This window comes from Artibeus jamaicensis, unplaced genomic scaffold (assembly GCF_021234435.1).
Source record: "Artibeus jamaicensis isolate MK-2021 breed Jamaican fruit bat unplaced genomic scaffold, CSHL_Jam_final contig_414, whole genome shotgun sequence".
Classification (NCBI taxonomy): Eukaryota; Metazoa; Chordata; class Mammalia; order Chiroptera; family Phyllostomidae; genus Artibeus; species Artibeus jamaicensis.
The window spans coordinates 4,831,830-4,859,148 of NW_026521822.1; the positions used below are offsets into that span (position 1 = coordinate 4,831,830).

General features: G+C 39.2%; 1 protein-coding gene and 1 non-coding gene across 4 annotated transcripts in view; one reads left to right on the plus strand and one right to left on the minus strand.

Moving 5' to 3' along the window:
- The window catches only part of ENOX1 (ecto-NOX disulfide-thiol exchanger 1), a 700,008-nt gene extending 686,969 nt beyond the window's left edge, over nucleotides 1–13,039 (plus strand). For all 3 annotated transcript variants that reach the window (XM_053665398.1, XM_053665399.1, XM_037132222.2), the window contains one exon: nucleotides 12,141–13,039. In XM_053665398.1, coding sequence (XP_053521373.1) covers nucleotides 12,141–12,272 — 132 coding nt within the window. In that variant the 3' untranslated portion in view covers nucleotides 12,273–13,039. The remainder of the gene's footprint in view (nucleotides 1–12,140) is intronic.
- Nucleotides 1,131–1,237, minus strand: LOC119039486 (U6 spliceosomal RNA). Its single transcript, XR_005080622.2, has one exon. It is a non-coding gene; the product is annotated as a U6 spliceosomal RNA (small nuclear RNA).
- Nucleotides 13,040–27,319: the final 14,280 nt, after the last annotated feature.

Here is a 27,319-nt window from a genome sequence, read left to right on the forward strand (position 1 = left end):
TTGTTATTAATGGTTATTTTTCAGCTTTATTCTCTAAATGACAAAAATTACTAAGTCGGCTTTGCCCCTCAAGGGTCATTCCTAGAGTCAGTACATCACTCCTCATTTTTCTATGGCTGTTTTTCCCATTTGCAAATCAGCTATACTCCTAGCTCACTGCAGTGTTTTTACACCCTAAGAGAGGGGGCAAAAGAGCATAATTATGTATCAAATTCCAGTGAACAACAAGAGGGGTCCCCGCAGAAATAGAGGGATGCCACTTACTAGTACTGCTGGTACCAGAAGGTCCTGGAAGCGGAGGGACACAGAATCAAACACAGAATCCAGGCCTGTTACTCAGTAGCTTGTTAAATGTCCTGCTTGAAATAAAAATGAAATAAGAAACTCTTCCACAGGGCACAGCAAAGTACTTGGAATTTGTAGGACCAGGAGCACAACCGGCAGTTCTAGGACCCTGAAATTCACACATATAAGTCACTCTAAATTTTCAGTGGTTAGTGTCAGTTAAATTACTACACTGTGCTCTTATTTTGATTCAAATGATCTTACCAATTGATGATCCCACAATTGCTTGGCTTTTCTAAATAGGTCTTATACTTCCCCTTTGAGAGCAGTCATGTGGAACAAAAAGTATTTTTCAGCCATTGATATTCCTACCTTTTTATTCTATCACAGCTGATGATGGGGAACGAACCAAAGCAGAGCGAAAGGGAGTGAGGATATTGTAAGATTCTTGAAATTAACAATCATATAGTGTCTTCCATGTGTGCTCCCCTCATATGGACAGGGAGGTAGTAGAAAATGCTCATTTTAACTCACAGGAAATAAGAAGGAAGAACTCTAGATGTCACCTTGTTGAAAGAAAACTTTGAAGGGCTTCTTTGTTTTTTTTTTTCCTCCACCAACACCATGCTTCCTTACTATCTTATCTCCACTACTTTTTCTTGGCGAATTCCATATAACACTGCTGCACCAATGCGTTTGGCCTAGAACAAGCCCTTGAGAAATCATTACTCTAGTTGTCCTTCTCTTCCCTGGTATTATTGATATCTCTCTCCTTCCCTGTATGGAAATCCTACATGTGAAGCCTTTGTGGAGAAGCAGTTGTTTTTATTTTTATTTTTATTTTTTTAAATATGAAACGCTTCACGAATTTGCCTGTCATCCTTACGCAGGGGCCATGCTAATCTTCTCTGTATCGTTCCAATTTTAGTATATGTGCTGCCTAAGCGAGCACAAGAAGCAGTTGTTTTTAGTATGAGCTAAAATAGCCAAAGAGTCCACTTGTCATTTGTCTAGAATTCCAGAACTTTGGTCTCCACTGCTGCATCAGGGCAGGCTGGTGATCTGTGCATCTGTGAAATGTGTGTGTGTTATCACACAAGCATGTGAGTGCACATGTACATGTGAAATCACCTGGGGATGATAAATAGTGAATTATTTGGGTGGAATAGAGGCTCTTGTTTTATTCCTACTCTCAGAACCAAGTGTCCATCATCCATTTCCTCAGGTGAGATTTGTGTGGTCACCCTCAGATGTCTCTGGTCATTAGATGATGGTTTCCAGAAGGAATTTAGTCAAGGGAAATTCCATTTTATCTCAGACTGGTACTTTTATTTTAGAAGATAATGAAGAAAGTATTTTCCTTACAGAGGAAGTACACAGGGTCCTCAGACAGCCATCCATCTCCTGAATGAAGTGCTCAGTAGAACTGTCAAGTTTTTCTTCATGCCTGAGGTAAAACATACATTGAAAAAGTGCTCTGACTTAAAACTCCTGGGTGCTAGGGATTAGATTAAATATTCTTTCTATCCTAGTGAAACTGAAAGGATATTGACTTTTTAATCCAGAGAGCAAATTATTGCTATATACTAGAATTCCAAATCCTCAGGGCTTTAAGCAGAACACAGAACATGAAAGGTTGTCCTCTAAGTACCCACCAGGGCCTTGTCCCTACCTCAACTACAAAATAGCTAATAATCTTGAAGCTCTCCAGTGTAGCGGCTGGTGCACCTGTCTCTGGTTAACCAGAACCAACGAGTGTCATGGGCTCCCCACCAGGTTTGGCTGATGTTACATTTAGGCAGTGACTTCTTCCTGGCCTCCACAACACCTTGGCAGCAGCTTTGGCGAGTGCTGACTCCAGTAGGATAGCTTTGTAAAAATTCCACCTAAAACAACACAGTTCCCTTGACATCAGACAACATCACCATTGCCACAAATGCGGTAAAAGTACATTTAGATGCTGCCTGTCCCAGTGCTGATGAGAGCAAGCAAAGCAGGCTCAATCCAGGCTGTAGTGGAGCTGTTTTTATTAGGATTTTCCAAGGCCACATAAGCATGATTAAAAATGGAAGAGAGACAGGAATTAATTTAAATTCCCCTCAGCATGTAAACTGCACATGCCTTCCTAAAACTGTATAGCATGACAGATTATTTTCCCATTAAAAATTATTTCTACTCTGATAATGATAATTGCATATCTTTCTCTTCCTAGCCTCCTCTAAAGCACTCACTGCCATTCGCTCAGCTCTGTCATATCAGAACCATCTGACCAAGTCAGAAAGATTCATTCAGATTCATTCATAGGAAAACAGGGCAAGTTGAGTAGGGGAGTGTCCTAAACATTTTGTTGAATCAAAATGCATACCCTGGGCACTGGCAGGTAAGGTCTTTGAACAGGCAACACTATCTTGAATATGGTTTCTGATCTATGCATAGAATCTCTCCATCAGCCCAGAACACCTCAAGCCCACTTGTTAAACCTGAGGAAAGAAGAGGTGAGCATTAGCAGGTCAATATTTTCTATTTTACAGACAATAGGACAGATCCTTCTGCTCTTCCTTCAATTTGTGTATCGGTTAGGAGACTAAGACCCAGTTTTCCAAGTGTTTTTGGCTGCTCCTTCTAGCTACCTGTAGCCTCTTCCCAAGGCTCACTGGGTGGAAGGTTTGATTCTGAAAACCAGACTCACATGATGTAGCTACAGATGCTGGAGGAATTAGAAAGATTCGCCATTTTGTCATGATACCACTGTCTCATGGGCATGTGCACATTTCCCACCAGAGGGTCGAACCATTTTCATTCTACACTAAAAGCATAACTCTGGAAACATAAAACTAAAATATCTTATCAGTTCCAAAGGGATTCAAATCAGCCTTAATGGGAGAGCATTCTTTCCCAGACTGTAGCTAGGCAGTAGTGTAGATTAAATGTCCCCAGTAGTATTTGTAAGATTTCCCACCTGAATAATCTTAAAATTATGTATATTCTGGTGTTCTCCTAAATAACCACCTGTCACAGTATATTAATGATCAAATGAGGCTTCTGTTGCTTAGACAGGCTATAATGAGTGTGTTTTTTAGATATCACAGCACCTCTGGAAAGCACATGACATATGAAGTATTGGAGGTATGTATACTTCCTTTTGGCTAATTTAAAAAAAATTAAAAGATATTTACTCACCTACAGCCAGAGAAATTGACAAGGTTGTCAGGGACCCAGTGAACACTGAGGTACTTCACTGCTTTTCCCTTTCTAGGCGCTGTCCTAGAGACTAGAAAGAACATGGAATGGCCAAAAGAAATTTAAGAATTCTGCTCTCAAAAAGCTTGCAGTCTAGTTGAGGAAATGGCATATCTATAAAGCAACTTGAGCACAGGCCTGCGAACAAGAAGATCGCAGTTCGATTCCCAGTCAGGGCATATTCTGGGTTGCAGACCAGTTCCCTGCAGGCCAGTTCCCAGCAGGGGATGCATGAAAGGCAACCATACATTGATGTTTCTCTCCCTCTCTCCTTCCCTTCCCCTCTAAAGATAAATAAATAAAATATTTTTTTAAAAAAAGCAAGTTGAGAATCAGACATGAACTAATGAAGTGCTAAGTTGGGCAGGCAGATATTTAGTGAAGCAGATGTCCTTGAATCCACACTTGTTCTTGTTACTTCCCTCTGGGGCACCTTTCCTTGTGCATTTCCTCCCATTCTCTTTCTCCCCTCCCTTCTTTCCTTTCTCCCTCCTCTCATTCTCCATCCAGATCTTTCCTTTTCTCCTTCTAATTCTTTCCTTCTATTTATCTTCTCCCTTCTTTCCTTTTCTTTTCTTCTGCCTATTCTTTCCTTCCTCCCTCCTCTATTCCTAATTCTTCACTTATCTTTCCTTATTCTCCCACACTTCTTTCCTGGTGTCTTCCCCCTCCATCCCCCACCCCACATTCTGTATTTCTCTCTGCAAATGTTTGTGGTGATATCAGTGTGCTGATGGTGTGCTTTGCCCAGGGATATGAAAAATGTACATTGAAGGTGAACAGTCAGTTTACCCTGTGGAAGGAATTCTGGTCTTGCAATTGGCTGCTCTATCCAGCCTTGACAAAGCCTATGCCAGTGTCTTCTCAGTACCTCAGACAAGAGCCCCACATCACTTGGCTTCCCTTGTCTGACTAATTTGGGACATAGAGCCAACCATCTTTATTTTAAAAATTGGTTTATGTCTGCTTGTGTCAATTTATACATGTGCTTAGAGGTCTGGCAAGGAGGCAGTGGGCTTAGACCAGAGTCCACAAATTGGAGAAAAATTTAAGGAGATCTTACAAATTACCTTTATGGGGTTACTCACCACAGAAGCCCCTTTGACACTGGGGCCTCTATTCCTTCTCATCTTTTCTTCTTCTTCTTTTAAATTAGGACAAATCAATCTTTTCTAAAAGAATAAGTGTTAGACTGAAAATTTTTAAGCAAAACAGGGATAAGGAAATCCACTGACATCAAAGGCTGGAAATACACACATCACCAATTTCTTGGAACAAAAGCCAGTTGATTAAGAGGGTAATAAAAACATGTTTATGACAATTTTCCTCACCTTATAGAGCACCAAATACATGATGAATGGAGGAATGAGGTTTCACAGTCACAGCACATGCCTCTAACCTCCATCATAATGCCACACAGGAATCTTAACCAGATGTATTTCATTCTCCTCATGGCATCTTTGTGAGAAAGGGAATGCAGTGCTGGGGAGAGCAGAGCTAGAGCCCCTCCTCTCAGCAACTGGGCTGGCAGCCCTGGACCCCAGTGTCCTGGCCATGACACAGGGATGCTTAGAGAGAATCCCTGCTCTCCAAAGGGATGCAGTGAAGGGAATCCTACACAACGAATGAGGAAATGGGTACATTTCACACTGAGCTCATCCAGGGAGGCTGGCTGCTGTGTTTAATGTGATGACATCATGACTCAGTTCTCAAGAGCAAGAAATTACTGTAGGATGATAAGGAATAGTATGAAAGCAAAAATTAGAAATAATTTATAAGGAGGAGAAGAAAATAGAAATAAAGTAAGTGAAGGTATTTGCAAAGTAAAAATTCTTTAGCCATAGTGTATAAAAGGAGGACAAATAGAACTTTCTCTTGAATTTTTCTTGAAAATCCAAAATGGAACATGTCATAAAGGTTATTCCTTTGTTCAGGGTATAGAAAGGTTTAAAAACTATTAATCTAACCTGAAAGCAGTTTCTCCTTGATCTTTCTTCATGGATATATTAGACAGGATTTCACTTGAGGTGGTCTGTTCTGTAATTGTAGCATATTCCTGTCCACATTATTTACATCTTTATGGCAGAATCAGTCTATCACCCTTCCCTATTAACAGCAATTTAGAGTTAACTGTCAGGATGGGCAGGATAGGATAAAATGGCAGCTGAACTACAACTCAGAAAAGACGGCTGACATCAAACCAGGGAGCCAAAACATCGGGCTTTGCCAAAACGGATATCTGCATAGCAACCTGAGCCCGAGGAGAACCACCAATGCTATATTGCCACTTTGTTCAAACGGGACCAATTCCCAGCTCCCACAGAGAGCCAACCAAAATAAAACCCCACCACATTCCCTGCTTGGGTGAGACTTCTTCGGCCCCACTTTGCAGACTGGAGAACCTCACCCAGGTGCGCGAACCCCAATAAAGCTCTATACTGCCTGACTTTGTGGCTGATTGGCATTTCTTCCTTGGTGGAGCCTAAGAAAATCTTTCATTAACTACTTTTGAGGACACAAATTTCCATTATACCCAATTCTGGCTGTGTCAAAATCTGAGGAATGGTTACTTAGTTATTCAAAGTAAGTACTCATGAGCATTTCAAATCTCAGTTTCACTACTTCTTAGCTGTGTGTCCTTGGACAGTTTTTTAAACATCTCTGTGCCCCAGTTTTATCCTCTGTACTGAATGACAAGCTATCAACTGCCTTCAGAGCATACCTGGCTCTGAAGTGCTGAGTGCTGGCTGCCATTTGTTTTGTGCTTTACAGCACGCAAGGGACCAGTTACACCCTCTCAGTTTGAAATCTTTGCCCCAACCCTAGTGACCAGGTGAATTTTAAATAGCTTGTCCAAAGACGGGAGCTTAATATATGGCAGGGTCAGCACTTGGATCCAAATCCTCAGATCGTTCAGTGAGTTTTTTTCCAATTCCCTTGTCTCGCAAAGGAAAAAACACCCAGAGGTAACATGACTTAGACAAGGTGGTGAAGGAGGTTAATGGTCATGCCATGAGTGAAATCCAAATCTCACTTCTTTCGTCCAGCAAGCAGGTGAGGAGTTTCTTTGCTTGTTTAATGAGCTTTCCAATCAGATGATACACATAAAGCACTTGCTCTGAGGGGCCCTGGCCACAGTGAGGACTCTTTTTCTGTCTTCTTCCTTTGAGGTTGAATTTAGTTCAACTCAGGCCAGAAAACCATGTAAAACAAGATTTCTGAGGATCTGCTTTCTGTTTTGGTGAATCATGTGAGGGTTCATTAGTATATGAATTTGTAGAAGCTGTTTGAGTTGGTGAAAATATTCCATTTTTTTTGCCTGTTGATGTTGCTGTCACTCTAAAGGATTCATCACAGAGATCTTGCCCGCATGTACACAGGCCCCTACCCAGTGGTCCCGATCCAGGAGCACAGACGCTATGACCAAGATCATTTCGAGGTCTCCCTTCACAGTCTGCGCCCCCTGAGGTGACTGGCATCAGTGGTTAAGAATAAGGCCAGGAAGCCTGGATCTGCCCCTGGCTCCACACTTCTGTCTGAATTACCCTGCACTAGATGTCTAATCTCTGGACCTCAGTTTCCTCATTTTTAATTACTGCCTCTCTTAGAAGACTGTGGTAAGATTAAAGAGAGTGTTTTCAGAAGAGTCTGGTAAGGAAAAGGTTCTGGGGGACAGTTTTTACACTGTTCACAACCAGCTGCAGGGCCGCTGCATGGCACTACTGACCTGATGAACCCGGCTGGCCTCCGACATAGATGCCATCTTCAGATCAGATCTTTATTTTACCTTCAAAACTCAGCTTTTTTTCTTCCTTTCTGATGAAGAGCACAAGCTTCTTCCCCACTTTTCAAAGGGAGGTGATAGTTATGCTAGAGACAAGCCTATGAAGGACTGGCTGTTACCTCAGTCTGTCAGCATCTCTGGAGCCACTGCTTAATCCAAGGAAGGACCCCTCATCCCAAGGCAATCACTGGGACTTGAATGGAACTGGAGCCTATGATACAAAACCTGTGCTGTCCTCCTACAAAAGCAAGAAGGGAGCTTGTTTAGAGGATAACTTGGCCTCAGAAAACCTAAGGAAAGCTGCCTTTTAGACCAGCTAAAAACAGGGTTTGACCACATACCTCTCTGAACTTATTTCCTTTGACCCGTGGATACAGAACTTGAACCACCTGCCACAGGGTTTGATATTAGTGTGCTCTGTCTGCATCGATGTATGGATATACAGAGAGTGTATTTGTGCTAGGCACTGTGCTATATTTTACATATAACTCTCTCAATAACAGTAGGAAGGAGATTGTTATTTATTTTCTTTTTTAAAAAGATTTTACTTATTTTCAGAGAAAGGGAGGGAAAAAAAGAGGGAGAGAAATATCAATGTGCCTCTTGCACACTCCGCAGCTGGGGACCTGGCCTGCAACCCCAGCATGAGCCCTGACTGGGAATCTAACAGGCAACCCTTTCTTTCACAGACTGGTGGTCAATCCACTGAATCACACCAACCAGGGCTGTTATTTCTATTATACACATAAAGAAACAGAATTACAGCTACTAAGTGACCTGCCCAAAGTCACAAAGCTCACTTGAGAACTAGCCCCAATTAAAACTCAAGCCTGTGTGATTTAAGTCCCCATTCTTAACTCAAATATGCCCGAACATAAAAATTACTTGGAGTGATTTTTAAAAATAGATTATCTGGGCTGTACCCCAGATCATCTGAATTACAGTCTCCAGAGAAGGGGCTAGAGAATTCTTTTTCACAAGTACCCCAGGTGCTTGATATTTAAAAGAACAACTACACCCTAGTTCTTTCCCTGCTGCTGATGACACTCATGGGGAGAGCTTAGCCTACCAATGCACAGGTCCCAACCCACATGTGCAGGTTTGTCCAAAAGTCCGTCTGATTAAAAAAAATAATGGTTCTGCAGTCAGTCGGATTTCTCAGCTATAAAATGGAAAACATATCTCTGCCTCGCAAGTCTCACACGAATGCTGTGAGAATGAAATAAGCGTGCTCACAAAGGTGCTCTGTACAGTGCTCGTTGAAAGAAAATAGGCTTTTTGAAATCTCCATGAACCTTTTAATCATCTGTTTAGTAGGCTTTCGTAGGTTGATCTTAGAATCTACTAATCTGTTTAACATGGTTTTATGGGAAAATGCACTCAAATTTCAAAATAATTCCCACAAAAAACATTTAAAATACAACCAACTTAAACTTTCAGGACTACCTCTTCTTTTTTTAAAATTTTATTTGGTTATTTTTCAAGTACAGTTTTTTGTCTATTTCTCCCATCCCAGCCCACCCCCCCGGCCCCGTGCTCCCCACCTCCCTCCCATTTCCTACCCCCTAGTCCTCGTCCCTGTGTCCTTCATATTTGTCCCTCCAAATCCCTCCCCTTTTTCCCCCTTAATTCCCTTCCCTCTCCCTTCTGGTCACTGTCCCCTTGTTCTCTATTTCAGTGTCTTCGTTTTTATTCTGCTTGCTTGTTTGTTTTGTTGTTTAGCTTCCTGTTAAAGGTGAGATCATATGGTATTTGTCTTTCAACACCTGGCCTATTTCACTCAGCATAATGCTTTCCAGTTCTATCCATGCTCTTGCAAAGGGTAGGAGCTCCTTCTTTCTTTCTGCTGCATAGAATTCCATTGTGTATATGTACCACCATTTTTTGATCCATTCATTTACTGATGGGCACCTAGGTTGCTTCCATCTCTTGGCTATTGTAAATTGTGCTGCTATGAACATTGTGGTGCATAGGTTCTTTGAAATTTATGTTTTAGGATTCTTGGGATATAATCCTAGCAGTAGAATTGCTGGGTCAAAAGGCAGATCCATTTTTATTTTTCTGAGAAAATTCCATACTGTTTTCCATAATGGTTGTACCAGTCTGCAATCCCACCAACAGTGAACTACGGACCCCTTTTCCCCACAACCTCTCCAACATTTGTTGTTTGTTGCTTTGTTTATGATAGCCATCCTGACCGGTGTCAAGTGGTATCTCATTGTGGTTTTAATTTGCATCTCTCTGATAGCTAACAATATTGAACATCTCTTCATGTGTCTCTGGATATTCTGTATGTCCTCCTTGGAGAAGTGTCTGTTCAAGTCCTTTTCCCATTTTTTAATTGGGTTAGATGTCTTCTTAGATTGGAGTCATGTTAGTTCTTTGTATATTTTGGAGATTAAACCTTTGTATGAGGTATCATTGGCAAATATGTTTTCTCATACAGTTGGTTGTCTTGCTAATTTAATACTGTTTTCTTTAGCCACACAGAAGCTTTTTATTTTGATGAGATCCCATTCGTTTATTCTTTCCTTTATATTCCTTGCTCTAGGGGACATATCGGTAAAAATGTTGCTGCGTGGAATATCTGAGATTTTCTTGCCAATGTTCTCTTCTAGGACTTTAATCTTGTCACTGCTTATATTTAAGCCTTTTATCCACCTTGAATTTATTTTGGTGTATGGTGTAAGTTTGTGCTCAAGTTTCATTTTTTTGCACGTAGCTGTCCAGTTCTCCCAACACCATTTGTTGAAGAGGCTATCTTTACTCCATTTTATGTTACTGCCCCCTTTGTCGAATATTAATTGAGTGTAGAGAGTTGGGTTTATTTCTGGGCTCTCTGTTCTGTTCCATTGGTCTATGTGCCTGTTTTTATGCCAGTACCAGGCTGTTTTGATCGCAGTGGCCTTGTAATACAGTTTGATATCAGGTATTGTGATCCCTCCTTCTTTGCTCTTATTTCTCAAAAGAGTAGCTGCTATTTGGGGTCGTTTATGGTTCCATATAAATTCTTGAAGTGATTGTTCTATGTCTTTGAAATATGCCATTGGTACTTTAATAGGTATTGCATTGAATCTGTATATTGCTTTAGGTAGTATAGACATTTTGATGATGTTAATTCTTCCAACCCATGAACACGGTATATGTTTCCATTTGTTTGTGTTTTCCCTGATTTCTTTCTTCAGTGCTGTGTAGTTTTCTGCATACAGGTCTTTTACCTCCTTGGTTAGGTTTATTCCCAGATATTTTATTTTTCTTTTTGCTATACCGAATGGGATTTTTTTCTTGATTTCTGCTTCTGCTGATTCACTGATACAAAAATGCCTTTGATTCTGGATATTGACTTTGTATCCTGCTGTTTTGCCAAATTCATTAATTAGTTTGAGCAGTTTTTTGGTAGAGTCTATAGAATTGTCCATGTACACTATCATGTCATCTGCAAACAGTGACAGTTTTGTTTCCTCCTTTCCTATTTGGATGCCTTTTATTTCCTTTTCCTGCCTGATTGCTGTGGCCAAAACTATATTGAATAGAAATGGTGAAAGTGGACATCCTCGTCTTGTTCCTGATCTTAGTGGAAAAGCTTTTAGTTTTTGCCCATTGAGTATGATATTGGTTGTAGGTCTCTCATATATGGCCTGTATTATATTGAGGAATGCTCCCTCTATTCCCACTTTGCTGAGTGTTTTTATCATAAAAGGACTACCTCTTCTTAAATCTTATATTGTAGGCTCAGGAATACTGGATATATCATATGCAGCCTTTTTCATGTGACTGTTAAGTGAACAGTTGATTTGACTTCCTGGGCTATTTGGTCTCTCTTTAAAATTAGTCTTAGTATTGTTAAACACACAGTGTGGACTCTAGAATGGTGTCTAGATGGCGATCATACCATGGAAAATAATAATAGGTTTGACTCAGTGAATATTTCTGTGTGCCTGAATCTGTGCTAAGCCAGTGGTCTTTTCACATCCTTATGAAATCTTGTTACTCCCACTTCCTGAGGCTTAGAGAAACTATCTTGGTAGGCAATGTTTAGTAGATATAAGATTCAAACAGAAATGTCAGGCCCCCAATTCTAGGGTCTTACACACCTTGCTGTATGGGATCCTCATACACATGGGTGGGTTAGGAAGCAAACACATGAAAACAAGAACAATGGCTATGTTAGAAGAGGATTGTAGTTAATTTGCTCTTTATTTAAGATAAAATGAGTTATTGGTATAAAAATGTATGAAATAAGAAAAGTGGTAGAAGAAAAAATGCATTTAAAAATCTGCTTGGGTTTTAAGACTAGATGTCAAGACCTTTATTGCTATAGATTTTGGGTTTCTATACCTAATCTTTTATTGTCTTCTGGTCCCTGTGAAAGTTAAAGGTAGAGAAAGAAGAGTGGCAAGAAATCGACCTACATTCTCTAGCTCTCAGCGTGGGGTAAGAGTGCTGCCCTTCCTAGAACAGGATGAGGCACCGAAAACTTTCCCCAAGCAGTGGTGCTTTACTCCCAGCTCTCCTCTGTCTCCCGATACCCCTGGTATGTCATGAGAGGGCTGTTCAGGCACAGCACTGCCAGCAAGGAAGCCATCCATGTGAAGGGTGGACCTGGAACTTTCTCTCCATTTTCCCCACATCCCTCCTCAATAGCTCACAGAATGAGGAAGAATCCCATCCGTGCAATCCTCACGCTGCTGTGACAAGGACATTACTCGACAGCCAAGTGGAAAACTTCGTGCTGTCTGTCTCACTGGAAAAGCCATCCTCACCCAGCCCCTGCTACCTCTACAATGCATTCCTCTCCTAAAACTAAATTTTCTTCCTTCCTTCCTAACAGATATCTGCAAATGAAATCGAAATGCTTCTCATGAGACTGCCACGCATGTTTAAACAGGAATTCACAGGCGTGGGAGCAACGCTGGAAAAAAGGTGGAAGTTGTGTGCCTTTGAAGGAATTAAAACGACCTAACTATGAAAAGCAAAACAAAATCTCTGGAAATGAAACCGCCTGAACCTGTCCAGGGCTGTGCAGTGTGAGTGCAGGAAGTTCGGGGTTGGTCCAGCGCAGACCTCAGCGGAGCCAGCAGAGCCTGACTAGTTCCATCTGTGGCATTCTCTTGTGAGTGGAAATGTAATTACGTACCAGTTCCCTAAAACAAACAAAGCTTCATACTGTGACAGATCTGTTTCCTATGAAACCACACAATGATTCCACAGTCGTAATGATGGCAAAATCTTCAGATACGCTACATTTGAGAATAGCTCGCCAAGCAAAATATTTAAAGTTAATGATGGTGTAGCGATGGTTGTTGCTAGGCTACAGAATTATATATATATAAAAAAAATGTATAGCTGAAATCATTCAATGACATTTTCCTAAAAGTCTTTCTGTTTTAGTAAAAAAAAAAAAAAATTACAGTGATGGGAAATCATACCAAAAGAAAACTTGAATATGTGTCTGAACAGTTATTGTATTTTATAAATTAAGTTATATGCTATTCCAAGGACTTCTGCCTTATTGAAGAGGCAGAAAATATGATTGGGCTCCTTGGGAATGCTATATCAAAAATATTATTTTTCTAATGTAACAATTCTCCATCATAAGTTCTTTTAACACAGACTGCATAACAATTTTCATAAAATGTAAATAAAGGAAAAAACTAGTGCTACTGTCTTGTACTTGGTATGTAATATTGGGGTTTATGCATCAAAATAAATATTCAGTAAATATTCCTGTTACAAATTTTATAGCAAAAATATTAATTTTTTTCAATAAATATGACTTCTACCATATTGGCTTTGCATATTATTATTTGTTGTATTTTAATTCTTACTCAAGAAATTTTCACATTTTTCATTCCCATCTCATATCCCATCATTTTTAAATGATTAAATGCATGAGTGACACTGAGACAAAACATATTTAAAACAGGACTATATAAAAATTGTGAAAGTGCTACAAAAATGGGATTATACGACATTAGAGTACATGTTATGAAAACACCAAGAAATAACATCCAAATGAGGTCAGCGTAAAATATGCCTTTGTTTTGTGTATCATGGGCAGGTACACAGTAACCAGTTAGTTAATTTTATTAATCCCTGGACTTATTTATTTGTATGTTTGCTGGAAAGCATTCAAGTTAGAAAAGGAATTAAACAAATCACACCTGGACCAACAGTTTACACAAAATCTGGGCTTCACTTCTTTCTTTTAATTTCAAGAAAAATAGAGCTTTAAATTGTATCTCCTTCCTGCTTTTTTACAAAGGAATCACCAAAACGCAGGCACTCGAGATATTAACTTTAATTTTATAAATATATTTTATTGATTGTGCTATTACGGTTGTCTCATTTTTCCCTCCTATATTCCCCTCTGCCTTGCACAACCCTTCCCACCAGCATTCCCCCCACCTTAGTTCATGCACATAGATCATACATGGAAGTTCCTTGGCTTCTTCATTTCCTACACTATTCTTAACCTTCTCCTGTCTATCTTGTACCTACCATGTATGCTTCTTATTCCATGTACCTCTTTCCCCATTCTCTCCCCTCCCCCTCTCCGCTGAAAACCCACCATTAATCTCCAGTTGTGACTCAGTTCCTATTCCAGTTTCCTTTGTTTTGTTTTGTTTTGTTTTTGTGTTCATTTTAGGTTCAGTTGTTGAAAGTTGTGAGTTTGTTGACATTTTATTCTTTGGATTTTTTATCTTTTTCTTGGATAAGTCCCTTTAACATTTCATATAATAAAGGCTTGGTGATGATGAACTCTCTTAACTTGACCCTATCTGGGAAGCACTTTATCTCCCTTCCATTCTAAATAAAAGCTTTGCTGGATAGAGTAATCTTGGATGTAGGTTCTTGCTCTTCATGACTTTGAATATTCTTTCCAGCCCCTTCTTGCCTGAAAGGTTTCTTTTGAGAAAGCAGCTAATAGTCTTAGGGGAACTGCTTTGTAGGTAACTATCCCCTTTTCTCTTACTTCTTTTAAGATTCTCTCCTTATCTTTAATCTTGGCTAATGTAGTTATGATGTGCCTTGGTGTATACTTCCTTGGGTCCAACTTCTTTGGGACTCTGAGCTTCCTGGACTTCCTAGAAGTCTATTTCCTTGGCCAGATTGAGGACATGCTCCTTCATTATATTTACATATAAGTTTTCAATTCCTTGTTCTTCCTATTCTCCTTCTGCCCCCCCCCCCCATGATTCTGATGTTGGAATACTTAAAGTTGTCCGGGAGGTTCCTAAGCCATTCCTCATTTTTTTTAATTCTTTTTTCTTCATTCTGTTCTGCTTGAAGGTTTATTTCTTCCTTCTTGTCCAAACCATTGATTTGAGTCCCAGTTTCCTTCCTGTCACTGCTGGTTCTTTGTACATTTTCTTTTATTTCACTTTTCGTAGCCTTCACTTCTTCTTCTGTTTTGTGACTATACTAAACCATTTCTGTGAGCATCCTGATTACCAGTGTTTTGAACTCTTAATCTGATAAGTTGGATATCTCTTCATAATGTACTTCAATTTTTGGAGCTTTGATCTGTTCTTTCATTTAGGCCTTATTTTTTTGTTTGTTTTGTCTTGGAGTACCTGTTACATAGTAATGGGAAGAGCCTTAGGTATTCTCCAGAGTTGGGCAATCTACCTCACTACGTGTTGTGGCACTGTGTGGTAGGGAGGGGTCAGAGAGGGAACAGCGCCACTTGCACAGCTCTTGGCTGGCTTTCAGTCACTTCCTCCACTACCCACAAGCAAATTGGGCCCTGCTGGTGCTGACCCCTGGTGGGTTTGTGTATGTTCTAGGACCCTGTAGGTCTATCTCTCCAATGAACTCTGCTGTGAGGCTGGGAGTTTCTCCCACTGTTGCAACCCCCACAGGTTTTTTTCAGTCAGAGGATCTGAGGCTTTGTTTCCTCCCACTAGAACTCTGGGTTGCATGGTCTGTCTTACTCCCCAGTTGTTCCTCCTGGTTCCACACACAAATGTGGGACTACGTGGTCTACCAGCCACCACCTCACCCACCTCAGTCCTCCAGCCACTGCCTTGCCAAAGTCCTCTCCACCCCAGGTGTCCACCTACACCCCTTCTACCAGTCTGGATGAATGTTTCTTCCTTAACTCTTTGGTTGTCAAACTTCCATACAGTTCAATTTTCTGGCAGTTCTGGTTATATTTTGTTTTTCAGTTTCTTTTGTCCTTCTTTTGGTTGTGCGAGGAGGCAAAGTGTATCTATCTACATCTCCATATTGGCCAGATTTCAAGATATTAATTTTAAATAAAACATTTTTTTAGAAAGATAGCTAAATACTGAATGATCTTTGAAGTTGTGAAAAGATTTTCATAATTTCCTATTTGACATTATTATCTTCAGGATCTTTTTACTGAGCCCTGATAAATTAAGGTACTTTGTGGGAGTGCTTTCCTCGCATGTCCCCCCAAGTGCCACAGATGAGAGTAAATATGACTGAGACATGATGTGATCTGCTTAGGGAGGAGAAGTGGCCATTTTCCCAGAGGAAAAAGGCCATGAGCAGTAGCCAGTTTCCCAGGGGAAAAAGGCCAGCAGTGGCCAGTTTCTCTGAGGACAAAAAGGCCTCGAACCCCCTCCTCTAGGGCCTTTTATTGGATTTAATACACAAGAATATAGGGTGACATGGATCAAACAGTAGATAACATTTCAAAGAAATCTGAGGGCTTAGTATGAGTTAGCCTGTCAGGAACAGAGTTTTAGGGTTTCCTGCTCAAACCCTTAACATATGAATGAAAGCACTCTTAACCGAGCAGATTTCACAGGTTTATCAGGAAGTCTTTATGATGCCAGATTTTTCCCCAGGACATGCTCTAGCAAGACAAGGAGCTGCACCTCTCCCCATCAGGTATTCAAGCTTAAGAGGGTTAGAGCCAGGAAGCGCTTCTCCCAGAGGACATGGGGACTCGGGCTATGTCAAAGCTGGGGGGCAAGAGTTCATTGCTCTTCGTTGCAGCCCCCCGAGTCCTTCCATGAAGGTCTCCCAAGTGATCGAGTCTGGCTTAGGTTGCTTCCTGCTGTGAGGGGTCTTACATTGACTTCCAACCAAGCTTTGGGGGAAGGGAGAGGAAACTAAGGCAGCATTTGCTACCAGAGACAAGCTTTGTCTCCTGTGGCTCGCATTCCAGAGGTTGTCCCTCACCCTTAGCCACAAGGGGTGGAGATACAATTCCTAAAACCAGGCAGAGTGGTCTATAACACTACTTACTTTACCTCTTATAAATATGTACACATATGTTCAGGTTCACTGCTAATACTGTGAATAAGGAGGTGAATATGGAGGTGAGTAAGAAAAAACTCTCTCCTTAATAAGCTCAGAGCTCAATGGGAAAATGACATTTTCCCAAAAGTTCCTGTATGATATGAGCCAGGTGACAAAAGGTATAACAAGGGTGCTATGGGATTCAAACTAAATGGCAACATCACATTGAATGTTGAAACACTAGAGGTCTTTCTATTACCATCTGTTGATGCCCATGACCACTGTCATCCTGACACATTTGTCTCTATATCAGGGGACACAAATAATAATACAATAGTCAAAAAGGAGATGACTCATTTACAAATAATGTTATTATAAAACAGAAAACCTATGAGGGTCACCTGAGATATAATTAGAAGAAAGGCTAGTTACAAAGACAGAAAGGCTAGTAAGGACATACGGTACCACCATCTAGGTAGACTATTTGTAATTCAAAGCATGGGAGATATTTTCAAGTATGGCTGATAGTCATTTTAGTAGGATACACTTCATAGGTTAAAACCCTAACTCAGAGCTCTGATTAGGAAAATAAGTTGGAAGGACCTTATATTAGTTTTGATAACAAGACACTATTTTCTAAACACATGATTCAGAGCCCTACCTGGCAACTCAGAGGGATGAAATGGTTAATGCAGCTCTCAAAAATATTTGAGTAATTTCAAGAAATAAGTAACTGCAATGGGAAAATCTACTTTGGCTATAGTTTTATTTATACTTGAAACTAATTATTAGTTGTCTAGGAATATATCAATTATGTATTTTAACTTCAATTATGTGAATAACTTATTTTTGCAGGAAAAACCTTCTAAATTTTTTCACAGATATTTGACTTCAGCTGGGACTTTAGAAATCACCTGGGGAAGGAGCTAACATTGGTATCTTTGAGAGCCATCTGGCGTCTACATAAGACTGTCACGCATCCCCTCTAATCTTTGCAATAACCCTACATAGAGATACTACTATTGTCCTCATTTGTCATGTAAGAAAAATGAGGCTCAGAAGTTCTAAATAATTTGGCCAAGTTTGCATAGTCAGTTTTGAATAGAGAATCTGAACCCTGGGAGTTAGTTGCCTAACTCCTAAATATGTTTCTGTTTTTTCACTACACAATGCTTCTAGTTCAATCTATCCCTGCGCTTCCTATGAGCCCAATGCCCATCCAGTGCCTTTGGATCACTGCTTTTATTCTCCTTTCTTCTCCACCATCCTTTGTACATGGGCAGAGATGTGAAGAGTCTCCAGGCTTTCTCTCCTAAATTAACACAGTAACAAATCATGGTTCTTAGATTCTGAGGACAAGGAGAACATTAATGGTTTTGAGATCCTCATAATCTGTCCCCAATGGACCTTTCTGCCTTGCTTTTTCATTGCTTTCATTAATAGGACTAATATTTTGTTTGCCTTTCTGCTTCTGTGTACACATTTCTATCCAAATGAAATGAACTTAATCTAGTTATAATTCTACACAGCCTTAAGAGGACAATTCAAAAGATACCACCCATGGCCCCCCCAAGGATATTTTTCTCCTGCCTTTACACGGCCATCCTCCCTGACTGTTTCTTCAGGACTTACTGACCAGCTGACTTTGTCTCATCTCCCTATTAAGTTACATACTCTTTAAGGGATCTGAGTATATTTCATTGACTTTGAATTATTTCTCAAAGTGGTTTTGCTTATACATTTTTAAAAATAGGACAGAGAATTAACCAAGATTCTTTTTTACTCCAGGGATGAGTCTGTTTATACACAAGAGGAAAAACATTTAAAAAATATTTGGAAAGGTTGCAAATACTCTAGATCTAAGATTCTAAGGCAGAAATGTGATAGAATATGTTCTGCATATTATTAAAATACAATGAGCAATCCAATTCCTTCTTAAATTTCAAATGCAGATCAATTTATCAACTTTTTTATGAAACCTGGATACCCTCAGGAATTTCCTGCCCTGTGCTCCCACTTTTCTTCATTATGTTTCTACTGCAGCCCATATGCTACAGGGTATGGCAGAGGTAAGGCCTGCTTGAGTGTGGTTGGTAGGGTAATGATATGGGTGTAATAATTTATAGTTTTAAGTTGAACATTTCACCTAAAATGTCATATGGTATGCTTGAGTGTGATGTTACGTTACAGAATTACATGCTTATGATGTTGTAATGAAAATATTTTGTACTAATAAAGGGGTGCTACTTGTGTCAGACCCTGTATACTATAATCATTTGTGAATGTAGCTGTCTCTCCCAGTCCTGGCATCTGGAGACTGTCCTTACCAATTTTTCTAGACTCCCAGAGTCTGACACGACATACCACAATTTTTAAACAAGCATTTATTAACTGAATGAACCAAATGAGTTAAAGAAAAGCCTACACAAGAACCTTCTGAATTTGTTGAAATGCAACATATTCAGGTGTTAGGTCCTGTAATAGAGGCTAGGATTTTCTGCTCTTCCGTTGTAAAATCTCAGCAGAATTCTTAATTATTTCACTTATTGTAGTAAAATATACATAATATTTTTCATTTTACCATGCACAATTGTACAATTCAGTGACATTAAATATATTTATAATGTAATAACAAATCACAACTATATCTAAAACTTGTTCATCATTATCTTCAACAAATATTTTAACACATCTATGAAATAATAACCTCTACCTTCTCCTTCCAGTCCCTGGTAACCTCTATTTTACTTTGTGTCTCTTTCAACTTGCCTATTCTAAGCCTCTCATATAAGTGGAATCATGCAGTATTTGTCCTTCTGTGTCTCACTTATTTCATTAAGCCTGTCTTCAAGGTTCATCCATGTTGTAGCATGCATCAGAACTTCATTCCTTTTCAAAACTGAATAACATTCCATTGTATGAAAACTCGCTGGCACGGAAAAGTCAGTGGTCTATGTTTGAAAATACCTAAATGCTTTTATAAATACAACATTAAAAACAGCATTTGAAAATGTGGAACCTTTGTTTCTATTTGAAAACAAACCTCTCATTTTTACTAAGAATAATAAATATGAAATGAAAAAATTAGAAGAAGTTGGTAGTAATTTTTAGAATGAGATTGTTTAAACAAACGTCCATGTGATAAATGTGATATGCAATATTTTGGGGGGTTGGGAAAGTTTTACTCTGAGGGTTTTTTAAAATATATTTTCTAAAAATGGCTGCTGTGTTTACTTGCTGAACTCAATAAAGGATTTTTATCCCCAAAACTTAAGAACTTCACTACCATAATACTCAGTTGCTTCTTATAATTTGATAAAATAAAAAGACATTAGATCCCTAAAATCCTATAGTTGGCTCACTTCATATTAAAATATAAATGGCTCATACATATATATTCAATCAATCTATCATCAGTATCTGAATAAACTATTATTTTTTGTGTGTAGCACATAAAACATGAACATTTGAGTTAAGTTATAGTGGATGTGTTTATATATTAGATCACTAAAATGTTGTGTCCCTAGTTCCACAACCTCTAAATTTCCTCTTTTGCTTTTAGGAGTTTTGTTGTTGTTGTTTTTCATTTGTGGAGTTCAAAAACTTGGAAGTTACTCATACTGTATAAGAAAGTGTCAGTTTGTGCTGTGATGCGGTCCCAGTCTCAGTATTCACTGGCCTTGTGAATGTTAGAGGCTGAGATGTTAGCACATGTTACCTAACCTCAGTGAGGCACTAGCTCCAGATTCAGGAAATGGTAGTGTACTGGGGATACCTACTTCAGAGCATTGCTGTGATGGTTAAAAAAGCTGGCATGCACATAGCACATAACACACAGGTGCAGGCAGACTGAAGGCACTGGTTACTTCAAAAATAGTACTTTAGATATATCATCCCAGCCAAGCAAAGGGGGCTAGCCTTTTCCCTGCTATGTCCTTAGGGATAAAGTCAATGTTTATGTTGCTAACTGTAAGAACAAATAAACATAAGACAAACATCATCCCCACAAATAGTTCATTAAATATTTCAAGTGTAAGACTGACATAAGCAAAATAACAATAATTCTCTAAACTGCAAAGACTTTGGCATCTCTTATAAAGCAAACAGGTGTCACTGTTACAGTGACTGTCAGCATGGAAGAAATGTACTGCTGGAATTCTTTGTCATGGCACCTTTTTACTTATTTGGTACATTTCCATTAAATAGTCATCATGGCCCGATACACTCAACTGTGAAGAAACTATATGACTCTGGGCAACTTCCATTTTCAATGATGGTCAACTAAGTATAGAGTATGCAAGGATTAAATAGAGTATTAATTATGTTTTTTAACCCAGCAGAGACACTGTCAGGAAAATTATAGTTGTAGCTGGAGCATGCAATAGTGTTATTTTAGAGAATATACACACCCATTATAGTTGCTGAGAGTATGAAAGTAAAGAACTCTAGTAAATATAGTAATTACAGATTGGTTGTATTAATAAAATTAGCTATTCTGGTCCAAAATAGCTCACTCTATTTCCCTGCCCTCAGAACTTCACAGATGCCCAGACAATAAAGCTCAGATGTTCGTACTGTGTATTTCACCCCTTACATAATGTACACTTATTGCTAGAGGGCTATGTAATGGAATGTTTTTACTTCATGGGAGAAACAGACTCATAAAAATAAATTGCAGACATTTTACAGGAGAAAATGGTATTTTTCCATACATGGCAAGAGTGGTTAATATATAATGGAAAGTGCATAGCATGTAATGAAATGAATTTTTTTGTCTACAAAATATACTTATTGTGTGCTGAAAATTGTAATATCTTTCCCCGCACAAGAAAATTTCTATTATAATGTTCATTTGCTATTATAGAGAAGAAAACCCCTTTTCTTCTTTACCAAAGCAGTGTATCTTAGTATCAGCCCACAACACTGTCAAGTTCACTTAAGAAGAACTATGTGTAGATAAGAAAAGGACTGAGTCAAAAGCCAGAATATTTCATTTCATCTGCTTTTCATACTGAGCAAGTGCTATGTAATCCACTACATCTGGTAGCAATCTCTTTTCATAAAGCATTTTTCCTTTCAGAAGAAAAAGATAAAATTGGTCAATTGAGGATCTCATCAATAAATAAATCTTTTGCCTTTGAATATGTTTACACATAAGTAAGGGTTTGTTTCTCTCGTGGTTTTAAAGAGAGAATGTAAAGAATGGGCTGGAGAGTCAAACTGTCTTCAGATGGAGATAATGTATAAAAACCATTGTGGGCCATTTATTAAATAGATACTGACTGTTACATGAAATCAACATATCATGCATCATTTTTATGACTTGCAATCACAGTAAATCAAGTTTCAAGTGGGAAGTGCTATATATTTTTACTGAGGATAATTGTCACTTCCTAAGGCTGAGCAGCAACTGAGTGGGATTTTGTGCTTCATCATCTACTCCCTGAGCATGGCTCAGTGCAGGCCAAAGAAAGGCTCTGCAGGGCTGGGGCTGGTTTGCAATGTGACTATGAGGAGCAGAGGACAGAGAGCAGAATCTGGCCAACCTAGAGTCAAATATTTTGTATTGCTGCTTACCCTGAAGGGCTAGGAAATGAAGCTTCCAGCCTCCTGATCCTGGAAGGAGGCAGGGGGCCAGGTAGTAGAGGCAATAAAGTGAGGTGTTCAAGAGCATGTTTCTGGAATCATTCCACATGAGTGATCACAGGCACATGATTTAATCTCTTTGATACTTTATCCCCTGAAAATGGGGATAATAGTACCAACTATCTCACAGTGTCTTTCTGTAATTTTGTCCACTAACTGGGTCTCACTAAATCACCTAAGATTGTAGAACTCTTCTAGGTAGTTTCAATCTCACAGTTTCACAGTCTCCTGCCAATTGAAAAGTATTTCGCCTCAGAGGTCACCACTAAGACATCAAGTGGAATCAGCTTCCTGACTCCTCCCTGGAATAACAAATGCTTTAACAAAATGTTAATAGGAAATCTCCCAGCTGTCCTAAGAGCCTTGTGGACTGTCTAGGACTAGAACTAGGACTTCTGAAGAACTCCAAATTCCCATGGCTTCACTGGGAAGTTTCAGGGACTCATGGAATCAATGAATAACTAGTAAAGTTCCTAACTAAAACCAGGCCTCTTGGAAGAGAGTCCTGACAAAGACACCTGGTGTATTTTTTCAAATATAAAGTAGTTCAGAGGAAAGAGAACAACATCTTGGGACAGAGAAAGAACTAGATATCTTCTCTCTGATCTTATCTCCAATAAGGATAGGGCATTTTAGTGGGAAAATCAAAGGGATAAAATCTACACTGTGCTTCTCTGCTTCATATTACTTTCATGGAAAGGCAACATGGATGTTTCACCCCATATTTCCCCATCACCCATGTGTAAGGAAGGATACCTGGGGAAAGGGGTGAGTAAATGCTCATTACTGCTATTTGGAATTTCTCAAACTTTGAAGTGTAGGATGGGGTGCAGGAACCCCCAAGAGCTGACTCCTGTTTCATATTTCTTTTTTTCCCCATATGGCTTTGCCCTTTCGGTACTTACCTCACTGTTCCATTGTCTTATCAGGAAAAATACAGTGGTATTTTTGACTAAACTGAGAAGGAACACCCACCACTGGGCATATATACATGCATTAATTCACATGTGCACAGATATGGATGCATTCACACACACTAATAAAAGTTAACGTACACACAATGCAAATGCACACACATGTGGCCACATTCACAACTTCGACAGCTCTGAAACACCTCTGCTTCCAACAATCCTTTTACTCCCTCAGGTTCTTCCCCCTCAACCCTCTCTTTCTATTAGCTATTCATGCTTTCCAGTAGGATGATTAACTTAGGACAAATAAGAGAAGGTGCCACTCAACCCTATAAATAATAAACATATAAAACTTATTTTGAGAAGATGGTACTGGCAAGAAATAGATGTCAATTTGAAAATATTCCTAACAAATTTACAATACAGCCAGAAAAGCAAAGAAACTGAGATAGCCAAACCATGAGTCACCAGTGAGCCATGTTCCAGGGAGATGCTGGAACAAGGTTTTCACTCCTCAAATTCCCTATTTCCACAGAAATAATTCTTATCACAGATGGAAATTGTTAATAATCCATTTGATGGCTGATTGATATCCAAAATTATTTCCCTGTAACTTTGTAATCTGTTCATGCTACAACTCTGAACTTGGTCATGTGCCCTTTTGGGCCAATGAGATGTTAGCAGAAGCTTGATGAGTACCTATAAGTGTCTGCTTGCCCTCTTGCCTGACTGGGCTTGTGTACTCTTGCAGTCTGATGTGGTTATAAAAACACATTGGGTTGGCTAATGTCAGGACAAACAATATGTAGTTGAGCAAGTGGCCTGAACCAAGGTCATCCTAGACTAGCTGACAGCCAGCTGATCCCTCATGACAACATGTCAGAGAAAAAAGTATACTGTTCAGGCCCAACTATCTGTCGATCAGCAGACTTGTGAGCTAAATAAATGGTTGTCTTAAGCCACTAAATTTTGGAGTGACATGTTAAGCAGAATTATTTGTGATCATAGATAAGTGACACAGATGTTGTGATTTAGAATTAGGATGTTATTATAATAAAACAATTTTAAAACTATGCCATTGGCTTTGAGATCAAGCAGTGGGCAGAGAGATTGGAAAACTGATGAGAAAACTGTTTTAGAAGGATGGAAAAATGGCAACATGGGTTATGTAGCAGCAAAAAAAAAATTGTAAAAGCTACGTGTAGTGATTCAAAAGATAGAAAATACACCTGACGAACTTTAGTATTTGAGCAATAACATTTCCAGGCAGACTGCTGAACATATCAGTAGCTCTTATGATCTGCATATTGATAAGGTTCTACAAAAAAAACAGGAAGGTTAGAGAAATAACTGACCAGAGTGTAGGGAAACTTAGATGGTCTATAGAGGGTCTGAAACTTCTTGGCTGGAAAATAAAATTGTTTCTCATCTTTAGCCTCTCCAGTTAGCAAAAGATCTCAAAATAAAACACAGCTTGTGGAAGAGATCCAATCAAATATTAACATTTAATGCTTTTTATTAATGCCTCAAAGAAATAAAGCAGAACCTAGAAGAACCTTAAAAGTAAGCAAAAGGGATGCTAGGAATCTTAATAATATTGCCCCACAGAAATTTGACTTGCCCACATAACAGCAATTAAGTCTATGGAGAGATCTAGCTCTAAAAATATTATAGGTGTTATTTTATGATCATTAGATTTATAGAAAACCTACAAAAATTTTGAGGGTACTGTATCAGCAAAAGGTTTTTCCAATTTATACTAAAAAACTGAGACTGCTGAAAATATCTCTGAAAATGACTGAAGAAAACCTCTGGGTCCCTCATTTCCACAAGGAGGAAGTAGGCTTAAAAGCAAACATTTTCTTTTAAGCAAGAAAATTACTTAAAAGACACAGAGGTGACCAAGGAGAGTGGAAAACTGAAGACATCCCAGATGGTAGAGCATAGAACCATAGAAAACAATTACTGGAAAGTCACTCTCAGGAAGCAGAACTGAGGCCTAATCAAGGAATATTTCCTTCCTCTGAACTGGAGGTCCTAATAGCATTTGCTGGGCTAGACTTCAGAATCAGTGCTAAGAGTCAATGACTTTAAGGTGCTTCCATCCTTCCTCTTTCAACATGAGATCGTCTACTATGGTTATCCTATCCTTTATTACTCTTGTGTATTAGATTTAGCAACAAATAGCTTGTCCTTTTCATTCATAGGTTTTCAATTCAGAAGACCTGAATCCAAGGAGCCAAATTCAAACCTGTTATACATCTTGAGATCCTGGAAGTTGAGCCTGATAAGAAAGGGGCAAGTTTTGAATGTGAGAATAAAATCGATAACTAGGACCAGAGTGTAAGCATTCTACTAATGTATCAATTTCCATTCCAACTTCTGTAGCAGTTTTGTATTGCCATGCATAACAGATCACCAGAAATTGAATGGCTTGAGACAATAATCATATCTTTACTTCACAGGTCTGCAGACTTGTGATTTAAATTGGAAATTTGTTGTGTTTGTTTAATTCACTTGCATGTTTTCTAAGGCAGCTAGCTACTGGCTGGGATCATGTTTATGATGGTGGTTGGCTTGGCTCAAGCACGTCTCAAATGACCTCATCTATGCCAAATCCACTCTCCTCTGCAAGTCTCTCTCATCCTTTAAGCACACTAGCCCTAATATGCACTAATAATTATGATGGAGCAAGGGAAGAGTATGATTAAGATCATGATTATGAAAAGCAGTAAGAAAGCAAGCCTCAATGCACAAGGACCTCCCAAGCCTCTGCTTGCCTCATACTTGCTAACAACTAACTGATTGCCCAAAATAAGTCACCTGGCTGAGCCCAGAAACAGGGATGCGGCCATCAACGCAGTCAACCCACTGTACTTCCCATGAACTGTCTGCCATGAAAACTAGTGTCCTAGAAGATGTTATGAGACATTCTATGGTCGTACAAATCTGTGATGCTGTTTATTATATTCTCTTGGTGAGACACAGTAAGTACCCATTAACCTATAAAGTCTCTGAGACATTCTATGTCTTTTTACCTTGGTTTAACTGTGTCTCCCCCAACACTTGTTTAACCATGAAACACATTGTTATAAAAAGAAACACCCAAAATGAAGTAATTGGTGCTAGGCTGCACCAAGACTTAATACCTAGCCTGACTGCAATTTCAGTCTCTCCTGGGAGTAGAATTTTAAACCAATCAGCTTAGAATTTCTGGGTCAGCTCTAGATAAGATGCTCTAACTTCCCTTAAGGGAAGAGCATCCAGGATGGTGACTTGGCCAAAAATATCCTCTTTTTTAACCTCTTTGTGCCACCCTTCTCCTGCCTATAAAATCCTTCCATTTTGTACCGCTCCTATGAACACCCTTCTATTTAGCAGATGAGATGGTGCCTGAGTTCATGAATCTTTTAATAAAGCCAACTAGACCTTTAAACTTACTCAGTTAATTGTTTGTTCTTTTTTTCTGCTGTTTGTGTATTTATTTATTTACTATTCCTTCTGTAGGACATGATTCATTTGGCATAATGTTTTTTAAATAATTTTATTTAGTTATTTTTCAAGTACAGTTTTTTGTCTATTTCTCCCATCCCAGCCCCCCCCACCACGTGCTACCCACCTCCCCCCCCATTTCCACCCCCCCCCAGTTCTCCTCCCTGTGTCCTTCATATTTGTTCCTCCAAATCCCTCCCCCTTTATCCCCTTAAATTCCCTTCCCTCTCCCTTCTGGTCACTGTCCCCTTGTTCTCTATTTCAGTGTCTTCGTTTTTATTCTGCTTGCTTGTTTGTTTTGTTGTTTAGCTTCCTGTTAAAGGTGAGATCATATGGTATTTGTCTTTCAACACCTGGCCTATTTCACTCAGCATAATGCTTTCCAGTTCCATCCATGTTGTTGCAAAGGGTAGTAGCTCCTTCTTTCTTTCTGCTGCATAGAATTCCATTGTGTATATGTACCACAATTTTTTGATCCATTCATTTACTGATGGGCACCTAGGTTGCTTCCATCTCTTGGCTATTGTAAATTGTGCTGCTATGAACATTGTGGTGCATAGGTTCTTTGAAATTGATGTTTTAGGATTCTTAGGATATAATCCTAGCAGTAGAATTGCTGGGTCAAAAGGCAGGTCGATTTTTATTTTTCTGAGAAAATTCCATACTGTTTTCCATAATGGTTGTACCAGTCTGCAATCCCACCAACAGTGAACTAAGGACCCCTTTTCCCCACACCCTCTCCAAC